This window comes from Microcaecilia unicolor, chromosome 5 (assembly GCF_901765095.1).
Source record: "Microcaecilia unicolor chromosome 5, aMicUni1.1, whole genome shotgun sequence".
Classification (NCBI taxonomy): Eukaryota; Metazoa; Chordata; class Amphibia; order Gymnophiona; family Siphonopidae; genus Microcaecilia; species Microcaecilia unicolor.
This window is the reverse complement of record NC_044035.1, coordinates 320,621,362-320,635,658: the sequence shown is the minus strand read 5'-3', so window position 1 is coordinate 320,635,658 and position 14,297 is coordinate 320,621,362. Positions and strand designations below refer to the sequence as shown.

Here is a 14,297-nt window from a genome sequence, read left to right as displayed (position 1 = left end):
CACGTCTGATGTAAATTTTTGACCCTCGCAGTCGCTCCTCTAAGTTTTATTTTCACCTTTCTTCTCATTTTATCATAGTCTCCTTTTTTAAAGTTAAACGTTAACGTATTGGATTACCTGTGTATATTTACTTAAAAGCTAATATCAAATTTGATCATATGATCACTGTTATCAAGCAGTCCCACCACCATTACCTCCCGCACCAGATCATGCGCTCCACTAAGGACTAGGTTTAGAACTTTTCCTTCTTTCGTCGGCTCCTGTACCAGCTGCTCCATAAAGCAATCCTTGATTTTGTCAAGGAATTTTACCTCCTTAGCATGCCCCGATGTTACATTTACCCAGTCAATATCGGGGTAATTGAAATCACCCATTATTATTCAGTTGCCCAGTTTGTTTGCTTCCCTAATTTCCTTCAACAAGGGCACATTACAACTTCACCCATCACTTTCCTCCTCTTAGTGATGGCTGAAATTGTCTAATAAAAGCAGTATGTATCTGCCTATTATTTTCAGTAGGATGATCATAACTGTGGAGTTAAATTATCAAAATATTCAGGAAGGGAGAGGAAGCACAATATTGGATTGAAAGTTTATTGAGAGACGGAGGGTGGGGCATTAAGTTGAAGGCTTACCTAGGATGCCCAATATCCTTCACTGACCCAGCATATATGTTGAATTCACACTGCTTCACTGCTTAATTAAAACTGGAATTTATGACTGACAACTGAAAAAATAATTAATTTGCTTATTCACAATATAAATCTTTAGTAAAAGAAAAAAATTCAGACCTTTTGAAGTTTATTTTGAAAGTTTCCAGACATGGTAAACATACGTAAACCAAAGACTTGATTAGATGCTGGGAAACCATAGTGGATCACACAAGTTGCATCTGTAATGTGTAGCGATGTTATGCAGTCATCAGTTAAAACTAGAAAAGAAAATGACAATGAGATAATCTATATTTAATCTCTAAAATACTAACAAAAATTAATACTTTGAAAATATCAATACACAAGGATTTACTGCTAATATCAAGATTTACATTAAAGTTCCACTCACTGAATTTTCTTTGGAAATTAGTACATAAGTACATAAGTAATGCCACACTGGGAAAAGACCAAGGGTCCATCGAGCCCAGCATCCTGTCCACGTCAGCGGCCAATCCAGGCCAAGGGCACCTGGCAAGCTTCCCAAACGTACAAACATTCTATACATGTTATTCCTGGAATTGTGGATTTTTCCCAAGTCCATTTAGTAGTGGTTTATGGACTTGTTCTTTAGGAAACCGTCTAACCCCTTTTTAAACGCTGCTAAGCTAACCGCATTCACCACGTTCTCCGGCAACGAATTCTGGAGTTTAATTATGCGTTGGGTGAAGAAAAAGTTTCTCCGATTTGTTTTAAATTTACTACACTGTAGTTTCATCGCATGTCCCCTAGTCCTAGTATTTTTGGAAAGCGTGAACAGACGCTTCACATCCATCTGCTCCACTCCACTCATTATTTTATATACCCCTCAGCCGTCTCTTCTCCAAGCTGAAAAGCCCTAGCCTCCTTAGTCTTTCTTCATAGGGAAGTCGTCCCATCCTTGCTATCATTTTAGTCGCCCTTCGCTGCACCTTTTCCAATTCTACTATATCTTTCTTGAGATACAACGACCAGAATTGAACACAATACTCAAGGTGCGGTCGCACCATGGAGCGATACAATGGCATTATAACATCCTCACACCTGTTTTCCATACCTTTCCTAATAATACCCAACATTCTATTCGCTTTCCTAGCCGCAGCAGCACACTGAGCAGAAGGTTTCAGTGTATTATCGACGACGACACCCAGATCCCTTTCTTGGTCCGTAACTCCTAACGTGGAACCTTGCATGATGTAGCTATAATTCGGGTTCTTTTTTCCCCACATGCATCACCTTGCACTTGCTCACATTAAACGTCATCTGCCATTTAGCCATAAGGTCCTTCTGTAATTTTTCACAATCCTGTCACGAGTTAACGACTTTGAATAACTTTGTGTCATCAGCAAATTTAATTACCTCGCTAGTTACTCCAATCTCTAAATCATTTATAAATATATTAAAAAGCAGTGGTCCTAGCACAGGAAGAAAAAAAAACACAGTACGTGTTAATAAATTTCTGTTCCAACAGTAATTACCTTTGAATAGCCTTATCCAGCATCTCCCACATAACCCCCTTCATTACTTCATAGAGCTTCAGGTATATAGTATAGAACAGATAGGTACAAGCACAACACAAATGTCAGTTTTTGAGCCAAAGTACAAAGAACACTGGCAAAACCAAGGGAGAGAAAGAGAGAAGCAGCAAGTGGTGTTGGAGAGCACATGCACAGAATCAGTGTGTATAGATAAGACAAAGAATGGAGGAAATGAAAAGGGCAATGACAAAAAAAAAGAATTGTGACAGGCTGATACAGGAAAGAAATAAATGAAAGCCAGAATATTGCTTCTTCATTTTTTTTTTTTAATAATTCTTTTGTCAATATTCAGCTAGTGGTGGTGATAATTTTTTAAGCCCTGACTGCCACTGGCCAAAATAGGCCCGGATAGTCAATGCTGATACACATCAGGGTACCAGCGGCACTTGGAAGTTTTGTGGGTATAGCTGATATTCACTGCCGTACCCAAATACCTAACTGGGCAAAGTTAGGATACCCTTTTCTGCCGTCCAATTAACCCAGTTAGGAATGAGGCACGGACATCAAATACCACTGTGAAATATATTTAAACTATTTAAAGGTATATTCTTAAGTTTTAAATGATGAAGTTATTTGAATTGGCAGAATATGATACAAGACACTTTTTTTTTTAAAGAGGCTTGTTGGTATTGAATATGGTCTATGCTAAAGTTGCTGCAGGTACTAGTAGCTTGTTTAACTGTTTTTTACTTCACATTTAATGGTTCTAAAGACATGCTGTGAGCACTGGTAAGCCCTGTGTATCCTTTAAAGGTATATTAAGTTATATATATGTTGAGGATATTCTAAGTAGTACAGTATGGTATAAAGCATGTTTTTTAAATGCTATTTGTATTCAATATGGTCTGTGTTTAAAGCTGCTGAAGCACTAGCAGTTTTTGTAGGTGCCTGCTTAAGTATTATATTCAATGGCTCTAAGTAATGTTTTTGAGGAATTGGGATATATTTTAATATAATTTTGCTTTTTGTTTTTATAGTGTGGCTGAGAATTTTGCATATTTTAGTTGGAATTACGAATCCTTTAGCTTTCCCACTTCTGTGTATTTCTTTTTTGTCAAGATAAGCTTTTAAACGCTTTGGAGTGATGTAGAGGAAAATTGGAGCCCTACAACTGACAGAGAAGGGTAGAGGCGGGCACAGCCTCTGACTTGGCAAATTCAACCGAAAGCCCGCATAAACTCCATACTCCGCAAAGATCTCTAATAAAGCTTCCAGCGAGGGCATGGGGTTCATAAGATGATATTGTCTGCAACTATTTTAAAATGATGTTTGCCCACCCGAACTCCTTGGACCTCAGGGGTTGCACAAATATCTCGTATCAAAGGATCTAAGGTCAAAATAAAAAGTAGGGGCGACAGGGGACAACCCTGTCTCGTACTCCAATGAATCGTTATAACCTTCAAATCCAAACCACTGACCACAATTTTAGCATGGGGAGATGAATATAAAGCTCTGACTGCTAAGACAAATCACCCGTGAAAGCCATATCAGTCTACAGTCTTATACAGAAATTCCAAATGAACTCTATCGAAGGCTTTCTCCACATCAAAACTGATCAAAAGGGAGGGAATCCTCTCCCAGTGACACCGTTCAAGAAACATCAGAATCCTTCAGAGATTTTTTGCAACAGTTCTCCCTTGTACAAACCCTATCTGGGATTCGTGAACCAGAGCTGGCAAGATCCTGGCCAAACGGTTCACCAGTATCTTGGCTATCATCTTTAACTCTACATTGAGAAGTGAGATCGGCCTATATGAGTCAGGAATGGTTACATCCCTACCAGGTTTCGGAAACACTACTCGGGCGGTATTCAAGACTGGCAGGACAGCCTCTGCCTCAATCATTAAATTGAAAACTTTGGCCAGGCGAATCCCCATATCTTCCCCCAGAAGCTTAGAAAACTCCATGTGCATACCATCCTCCCCTGGTGCCTTTAACTGTGAACCCTGTCTGATCATCCAATAAAACACAAAGAAGGTACTGAATACACTGCCTTCTCAAGCTCAAGCCAAATTCACCACTCTTTGGAAGATTATAAATGTAGACTACATCTCAATATGCTGTACGCTTATACCTTAATAGACAGGTTCATCTTCTGTGTCCTACAATCTCTAGGTTCATGAGAAATCTTAAGTATACCAAACCTCCAATTCAAAAGCCACCAGACCCTTGGGACTTAAATACTGTGCTCTAAGGGAAATGGGAACGAGATCTGATACACCACCTTTCTGTGGACATTCAAAGCGGTTTACATATTATACACAAGTACTTACTTACTTTGTACCTGAGGCAATGGAGGGTTAAGTGACCTGCCCAGAGTCACAAGAAGCAGCAGTGGAAATTGAACCCAGCTGCCCTGGTTCTCAGTCCACTGTACTAACCATTACATGGCTACTCTACTCTCGCAACTCATGTAGCCATCTTGGAGCCAATGAGGTGCATAATCGAACGGGGCGCCCAATTTTTCCTGGGGCCGTCCTCGCAGGACGGCTCCGTGAAGGGGAGGGGAAACCTGTATTATCGAAACAAGATGGGTGTCCATCTTTCGTTTCGATAATACGGTCGGGGACGCCCAAATCTCAACATTTAGGTCGACCTTAGAGATGGTCGAACTAAATGTTGAGATAGTCGACCTTAGAGATGGTCGTACCCGGTTTTCGGCCATAATGGAAACCGAGCCGAGGACACCCATCTCAAACGGCCAAATCCAAGCCCATTGGTTGTGGGAGGAGCCAGAATTCGTAGTGCACTGGTCCCCCTGACATGCCAGGACACCAACCGGGCACCCTAGGGGGGGCACTGCAGTGGACTTCACAAATTGCTCCCAGGTGCATAGCTCCCTTACCTTGTGTGCTGAGCCCCCCCCCCCCCAAAACCCACTCCCCACAACTGTACACCACTACCATAGCCCTAAGGGGTGAAGGGGGCACCTACATGTGGGTACAGTGGGTTTTGAAGGGCTCACATTTACCACAAGTATAACAGGTAAGGGGGGATGGGCCTGGGTCCACCTGCCTGGTGCACTGCAGTACCCACTAACTGCTCCAGGGACCTGCATACTGCTGTCATGGAGCTGGGTATGATATTTGAAGCTTGCATAAAGGCTGGCAAAAAAAAAATTTAAGTTCTTTTTTTTTTTTTTTAGAGTGGGAGGGGGTTGGTGACCACTGGGGGAGTAAGGGGAGATCATCCCCGATTCCCTCTGGTGGTCATCTGGTCAGTTCGATCACCTTTTCACGGCTTGGTCGCGAGAAAAAATGGATCAAGTAAAGTCGGCCAAGTGCTCGTCAGGGACGCCCTTCTTTTTTCCATTATTGGCTGAGGATGCCCATGTGTTAGGTACGCCCCAGTCCCGGCTTCGTTACGGTGCCGACATGTCCCTGTGAACTTTGGTCGTCCCCGCGACGGGAAGCAGTTGAGGACGCCCAACTCCCGATTTGTATCGGAAGATGGGCGCCCTTCTCTTTCGAAAATAAGCCTGTATGGAGTCCAATCTTTATTACACTGGAAGTGCACTTCCTAAAGAACAAGCCATTGTTACATATGAGCCCCAGATGCCCATTCATCACAATAAGTTAGTGAACACTACAAATGCTTAAGTTCCTGCATCACTGAAGAAATATTGTTGCCTGCTATCCTAAACTTCATAAGCAACAGTATGAGAAATTTCTGCATTTTATGCACTGTTAAGAAGGGTCAAATCTTTAAATAACAGAGACTATTAGAGTATACTCAGCTATTTGTCTCTTTTGATCCTAATAAGCTTGGTACAACTGTAGCTGAACGAATGCTAGCAAACTGGCTAGCAGACTGTATACAATTCTGTTATAAAAACAAATCCAGAAAAGCAAGGATTTACAGCCAGCAGTAGCAAATGAATGGAGTAAACTTGCCAAAGTTTATTATTTTTAAACCTGGAACGAGATTTCTCAGCTCAGATACTCTTATTTAATCCACACTGTTTTAGTATGTATGTCCTCTTGTTTTGATAGTCTGTTATCCTATATTTATTCAAAGGCATACTGAATTTTTATTTTTGATATTGACCTTTTCTCTCTATTATTGTTCATATTAATGATTATTTGATGTATTGAGTACTGATGACTTTTTACCCCTGATGCAGTTGGGTTTTATTAAATTATATGCTGCTTTGAGTTTGTTCTTAAATCATTTTTAGACTTTGGCGGTTGTTACAATTCTATAATAGTCAAGCTGGCATCCTTCTGATCAACAAAAAAAAAAAAAAACTCAAACCAGAGCCTCTGCCTCCACAATAGCCCTCAAAATCTGCAAAGTAGCTACCTGATCCATCTGCCACACTCCACATTAAAACCTACAGGGAAGGGCCGCCTGTTCAGGACTTTACAATAGTTTCTATCTCTGGGAAAGAAGTTCTGCCCCAGTGCTGCAATGTCACCACACTGTCTGATTAATCCTGTTACCTAACTGGTAAGCAACTTTTTTACACTTGAAAAGATTTACAATTTTCATCATATGAAAGACAGTCCCTTTAGGGTCAGACCCGTCTGAACGTAAGAAAAGATGGTACAACCTGCTCTCCTATTTTAATGGGACATTCTGTCACCACACTTCCCAGTCTATTTAGATCAAATGAAACAAGAAGTTCAATGTACTTTCTATGGGTTTTAGTCTTCATAATGTAGAAGGCAACTGCTCCCTCGCAGCGAGATTACTATTTGGTAAATCAAGGTTTGAAGCAGCAAAACCCCTTAGAAAGAAACTTCACTGGCTCCCGATAAAAGGGAAGGGAAGGGAAATGGGACTTGATATACCGCCTTTCTGAGGTTTTTGCAACTACATTCAAAGCGGTTTACATATATTCAGGTACTTCTTTTGTACCAGGGGCAATGGAGGGTTAAGTGACTTGCCCAGAGTCACAAGGAGCTGCAGTGGGAATCGAACCCAGTTCCCCAGGATCAAAGTCCACTGCACTAACCACTAGGCTACTCCTCCACTCTGTGCTCTAACCCACAAGATCGTTTACAGAGAAGTACCAGCCTGATTGACCTCCCTTCCAGGAATTCCAAAAAGCCTTCTCCTACCTATCTCACTCTCCACTATCCTAGCTGCAGGAATCTGAGATACAAATTGCTCTTCTCCTCCTCCCTTTTGCTTTGTGAGTCCTCGCTACTGAAATGCTCTACCATAGTAACATACTAGATGACGGCAGAAAAAGACCTGCACGGTCCATCCAGTCTGCCCAACAAGAAAAACTCATATGTGCTACTTTTTGCGTATATCTTACCTTGATTTGTATCTGTCATTTTCAGGGCACAGACCGTATAAGTCTGCCCAGCACTATCCCCGCCTCCCAACCACCAGCCCCGCACAGACCGTATAAGTCTGTCCAGCACTATCCCCGCCTCCCAACCACCAGCCCCGCCTCCCACAACCAGCTATGCCACCCAATCTCAGCTAAGCTTCTGAGGATCCATTCCCTCGGAACAGGATTCCTTTATGTTTATCCCACGCATGTTTGAATTCTGTTACCGTTTTCCTCTCCACCACCTCTCGTGGGAGAGCATTCCAAGCATCCACCACTCTCTCCGTGAAAAAATACTTCCTGACATTTTTCTTGAGTCTGCCCCCCCTTCAATCTCATATCATGCCCTCTAGTTCTACTGCCTTCCCCATCTCCGGAAAAAGGTTTGTTTGCGAATTAATACCTTTCAGATATCATTTCCTTGACGTCAGAAGAAGGCGGAACACAGCGAAGAGAAGGCTAGAGACGTCGGAAGCGCCTCTCCTTCACTGACGCTGCGCTGCTGGACCGCCACGGAGGTAAATTTAAAAAAAAAAAAAAAAGAAAAGCGATGTTTGGGGGGGGGGGGGGGAGAAGAGGGCGGGCAGTTGAACAATGGGAGCAGGAGGGCGAGCGAGGTGAGCATGGTGCGGCGGCGCCCCCCAGAGGGAGGCGCACCCCTGCCATGCTTACCTCGCTTACCGTGTTGGCATGGCCCTGTTGCTGAGAACTACCCAGCCCTCCAGAAGGCGATTTATAGTGATTTGCATCAATGGCAAAGTGTGGTCTCTCGTGGTTTGGTAGAATTGCAACAATTAAAATGAATGTTCTTCCACATTTGCTTTACATATTTCAGGTGCTTCCTTTGAGGCTCTCTCAATCTTTTTTGTCTAGTTTGCAGGATCGATTGCTACGTTTTATTTGGAGCCAAAAACGCCCGCGCCTTCTGCGTAATTTTCTATATAAACGTAAGCGGGTTGGTGGGTTAGGTGTGCCTGATTTATTTTGGTATTATAGTGCTGCTCAAGCCAGACCTGCCATTGAATGGTTTCAGCAGGAAGAACATAAATTGTGGGTGCATCTTGAGCAATCGTTGATGGGCTCATGAAGCTTGGGCTATCTAATGTGGCTTCAGGATAAATATAGGGATCGGGTAGAAATGTTTCCGCCAAGTGTTCAGACTACTTTTTATTATTGGGACCGTATGTTTTTGGACAGGCACCCTCCTTTGTCTAAGCTTGCATCGATTGCAGATAACCCGCTATTTGTGCCAGGTATAGGGAATACTTCCTTTAGGAGATGGGCGAGATTGGGGTTGGAACGGTGGGGGCAGTTATATGAAGAGAGTGAGTTTGTGTCTTTTGAGAAACTAGTAGAAGATTATCAAATTCGGCCTAGTGATCACTATGCTTATATGCAGTTGAGGCATTTTTTTGCAGCTCCCTCTTAATAGAGATTGTTTGGCTCGGGAAGTGTCCGTTTTAGAGGAATTGTGTGTTTCCTTCAGGAATACTCGGGGGTTAATCACTCGTTTATACGAACTTTTGACTGCTCGTTCTCAGCCGTATGTTTTGCATTGGAGGAATTGGGAAGAGGAGTTAGCTTTTACTCTTTCAGAGGATGAGTGGTTGAGTTTGGGAAAAAGGACTTCTTAAGTCCTCACTAGCTGTTGCTCTGAAGGAAAATGCCGTTAAGGTCTTTTATCGTTGGTATCTCACTCCAGTGAGATTAAATCATATGTTTGCTCCTGTCTCATCTAGTTGTTGGAGGGGTTGTGGGTTAATAGGGACCATGGATCATATCTGGTAGACATGTCCTAAAGCGAAGGCTTATTGGTGAGCAGTGCAGTCTCGGCTTCAGGCCTGGGTGGGTGGACCGGTACGTGGCATTCCGCGATCTTTTGCTGGGTAAAGGGCTGGAAGGGCTCACACTGCATCATTCTCTGTTGGTGCGGTGTGATCTGCATGCAGCTCATAAAAATCTGGCATTGGAAAACATCTCAAGTTCCCTCGGTGGTGTGTTGGTTATCTAAAGTGTGGTACATTTGTGAAATGGAGCGTCTGACTGCAGTGAAAAAGAAAACACTGTCTCGATGGGAGTTGGTATGGGCGCCTTTTTTTAAAGTATGTTCTGTGTGAGTGGCACTAATAAGTGGGTTTAATGGCATTTCGAGGGAGGATAGGTTGGGGGGGTCAGAGGTATTTTGGGTGGGAGGGAGCAGTTGGGGGATATGGCAGTGAGCTATGGGAGGGTTGCGGGTAGGCTTTGATAGGTGGTATTTTTTTTTGGTTGGTTTTGGGAGGTGGGTATCTGGGGGGTTCGGTTTATACGGGGGGGGGGGGGGGGGGGGGAGGGAATTTGAGGTCCAGTCTGTGCAAAGGGGAGCATTGACTTTGTTTGTATGTTATCAATGGGGGATAATGTTTCATTCATGTGTATTCTGGATGTGTTTCCCTTGCTGGTCATTATGTCTTTACTAGTATACGTTGCTTATTGTTGTATTGCTATTTCAATGCTTAATAAAGCCTTCAAAAAAAAAAAAAAGTAAACAAATGTTTAGTTAGTGTTACAATTGATTCATTTTTCAGTTACTTGTTACTGTTTGCTGATTGCACTTTTTCCTGTCCTCTGTTCAGTATTTTTATGAGAATAAACAAAATTGTTTGCTCTGCTTGTCTGGACTGATAAAGAATCTTGGTGGATTGTGTGTTGGGTCTGCGAGTGCTTTCTGGGAACTGTGGGCCACAGGGAGTGTGGCTCCAGTAACCTAGAAGTCACTGGGGATAATTTGAGAGCGGGAGACTGCCGAAAGGTGGTTGTGACCCAGTCGTGGGGAGGAGGGTGCTAGTTTAGAGCACAAGTGGCAGCTGCAGGCGGACCTGAGCTGGGGATAGACACCCTCTAAGTAGCCGTAAGGTAACCCCAGGTGGGTGGCTAGGCATTTCATGACAATGCTAAAATTCAACATTACTTTAAGCAAAAAGTTAGGCTGCCTACACTATACCTAAATAAGTCAAATGATATTCTCAAAGACTTTTTCAAGATTGGTGTCCAATCTCTTGACTGGAAATGGCACAATATTCTAGTACGTGAGGCTGAGCTCACTTCCAGTCATGGCCACTTTGGACAGTGTAGAATTTCCTACAACTCTATGCTTTGGAGCTTCTGTGCAATACTGGTCCCTCTTGTGCTTATTTCAGATTCCTTCTCTCAAATCAAGTGTAAGGTGCCAGACTGTGCAGCCTTCAATGCTAACTTTTGGGGCTGGGTTTTTATTTTTATTAAGGTAGATAAGAAGGCCTTCTTTCTGGGTACAAATTACCCATGACAATATCTTTGCATAAATACCGCAACCTGAGTCAATATGGTCCTGCTCCAAACATTCACTGCAAACTTGGCAATCAGTGATGGACATTGCTCGAACTTGGGGTAGAACTTGAAGTTGATGACCTTCTTAGACATAGTGGGGAGAAAAAAACCCACACAAATAGATGCAGCAAAATCCAACCAGGACAAGATCCTCTTAGAGTGAATAAACTTGAATAGCATAGTCTAAAGAAATTGCTAAGTGCCTGAAATGGATAAAGAAAATAACACTCATTTCTGCTGGATAAGAAAATTAAATCACTAAAACATTTGTGACTAGCTTCCAAAAAAAGGCATAGCCCACCACTTATTTGTGGAGCTATTTTTCTATAGTGCCATAAACACTAACTAAAATATTTAGAGGAATAAAATGCAATCAGGGTTGCTTGCCAAAATATTTGTTTCTTGTATCATGATGCTACAGAGTATTCCTACTCATTTCTACAGAAGCTAAGACTTTTCTCTACGGTAAAACCATACTATGCAATTTAATATTTCTAAATATTCACGCTGTTTTCATGAAAAATGTCCTACATCAAAATTGAACAATTTACTTTTTCCTTTATAATTACAGATCAAAAACCTAATTCCACAAGTTGATATAACAAATGCTGGAAATCAAACATGAAATAAAAAATTGGCACAAGCTACGAGAATGCTGAGAAACTATTACAATGCAGAAATTAAAGCAGAAACTGCATGATACTTACCTAAGACTATACAAGTACCAGAACTGATTCTTTTCTCCCACTGCTCTATCACGTGATTTAAGTGAAAATGAAGCTTTGCATGCATTTTCAAGCAGTATATAGAATTGCTTGCCACCACCTGAAGAGAAGACAGTGAAAACAGATTCCTTTCAAGAAAGGATTTTAAGCCCATTAAAAATGACAGGGCAAAATGGAATAAAAAATGTGCAGTGGTCAATGCATGCATGTCAGTTGCACACTGTGAAACTGCTCATAAATGGAAAGAGATGTTGGCAGTCAACCTGATCTTCCATTTTGCCACTGTAAGGCAGGTAGTAATTACAGAAACATTAACTGCCTTGTGAACCTGAAATCTCCCAGCTTTTTGAGGGAAATGAGCACCCTTACTATACTATCTGAACTAGATGGAGCAGGGGAAGGTGGGAAAAGGGAGATGGCGAATGGATTTTAGGCTTATGGGAGATTGGGGGGGAGGTCTTGGACTCACTTTAAGAGAAAGAAGGGAAGATAATTAACCAGTTGTTCAATGTCATCAGTTGTATTACATTACTATCCATTTAGCTTTATACAGATTTTTAGTGGTGATGTTGAAAATTTATGTGATGCTGCTGAAAATCCCCAGATAAAGGATAAGAAACTCTCTCCATCATTTAAACATTTAAAAACAATATATAAAAGCTTAAATATAATACTCTTCTTAGACCATAAACAGCCTCCCATAACGACAATATGTTCTCTACTCTAGACACCTGCAAAAAGTCTGGCAGCTGTGTTCTGAATCATTTTGAAGACAGCTCAATAAATATTTAGTAAAACCAGTGTATGATGGAATCAAAATAATCTAACTTAGCTATCTACTTATGAGGAACCAATTTAAATAATTAAGGGACCAATTAACTAAGCAATGCTTGGCACTACCATTTGCTTAATGCAGCTAAATATGGATTACCATGGTATGTGCTCAGACATTCTGTGTTAACTCTGAAATATATTTTGAATTTTATTTGAGGCACCTTGAGCAGACAGTGGGTGTTCCTGTGCTAACCAGTTAGTGCATCTAATTACCACATGCTAGCTGGTTAGCGTAGGAATACGTCAGCCATTACCACCTACAAAATTGGTGGTGGTAAATCCTTACAAGGTAATTTTTTTAAATGGCCACACACTAATAGCAACATTAGTGCATTGTCATTAATACAAATATTAGAAAATTAGCCATTTTACAGCTGCAGTAAAAATGGCCTTAGCATGTGGGAATGATCTGCGTAAGGGTGTGCCAAGGCCATTTTTTGCCGCAGCTTAGTAACAGGATCTCTGAGTTATCTATTTAGTGGCTGAATATCAGCACTTAAACATAACATTTGGCACTCTGGAATACCCCTAGCCACAGCCCTTTGTAAAAGTGGTAACACTGGCTGTTTGGCAATTTAAATGGACAAAGCTATACAATCAAGCAATCCAGATTAACATACAACCTGCACTTGAGGTGGCCACCATCGCTAACCAATAAGTATCTTTTAATATTGCATTTGTGATGTTTAAGTAGATCACATGGCATTTACTAACCATTCACCATGAAAGACATTTATATACCTACTTTATGAATCATTTCTGTTTCCTCAACAGAATCAGTGAAAATCAGTATCTTTTCTGCATTTGTGGGTGTATAATCAAGCATTCTGATTAACTTAGAAGATCTATCACTGTGCAAGCAGAGATGTACCACCTAGTTAGAAAAGAAACACTAGGTAATACGTATTTATGGAATACAGATTCAAAAAAGATTTTACAACACCTCATTATAGGTCAGGCTTAACAAATGGCACGTCATGTGCTGAAGTATGACATTTATGGTTGTAACATAAGAACACCTGATGAGAATGGGAAAGGAAGATGACGATGCGTCAGTGAGGGCTCAAATGTTCCAAATATTTGGAAAAGCTGAGGTCCTGAACAACATTCTATGGTTTTTCAAAATGAATGGAAGTAAACAGCTCAAGAAATAAAATATAAGTAAAGCCAAGCTAGGTCATACAAAGGTCTATTGAGCCCAGCATCCTGTCTCTGATAGTGGCCAGTTTAGGTCACAAATACCCAGATCATCAAGACTCTCATTGCTCATACCCACAGATAAGCAATGGCTTTCCCAAGTCTACATGGTTAATTATATTTTAAGGATTTTTCCTCCAGAAACTTGTCCAAACCTCTTTGAACCCTGCTTTTACTGACGCGGATGGTGGGGTTATATCCAGATCAGAAATGACCTTTTATCGTGATGATTCAGAGCAACTAAAGTATATCACTAAGTCTAGAAGACGCAGTAGGTTCACAAAAGCAACAATAGGCCAGCATTCATCCCCCCTCCCCCGAGTCCTAAAAATGCTCAAATAAAAAATGTTTTGAATTGTTACTAGTAATCTGTAACCTTTCAAAACAGATATGGTACAAGAGATTGAAGGTAGCCAACACAATACCAGTTTCTAAAAAAAGGCTACAGAGGTGATCCAGGTAGTTACAGATTGGTAAGCCTGATGTCAGTATTGAGCAAAATGGTTGAAGCTAAACTAAAACAAATTACTGACTGACTGATCATTGTGAAGATGTAAAACAAGTAGATAATGGTAAACCAGCTGATATAGCGTATGTGTGTTTGCAGAAGGCATTAGAGAAAGTCCAGCAAAACAAACCAACCAGTGTTCATAGATGTATACAACCTTATTTGAAGAGCAAGC

General features: G+C 41.4%; 1 protein-coding gene across 1 annotated transcript in view; it reads right to left on the bottom strand.

The window, feature by feature from the left end:
* The window catches only part of TDRD12 (tudor domain containing 12), a 309,334-nt gene that overhangs the window by 69,298 nt on the left and 225,739 nt on the right, over positions 1 to 14,297 (bottom strand). Inside the window, exons 17-19 of the mRNA XM_030204408.1 lie at positions 13,163 to 13,291; positions 11,566 to 11,683; positions 791 to 930 (exon numbers count right to left, since the gene is read on the bottom strand). Coding sequence (XP_030060268.1) covers positions 791 to 930; positions 11,566 to 11,683; positions 13,163 to 13,291 — 387 coding nt within the window. The remainder of the gene's footprint in view (positions 1 to 790; positions 931 to 11,565; positions 11,684 to 13,162; positions 13,292 to 14,297) is intronic.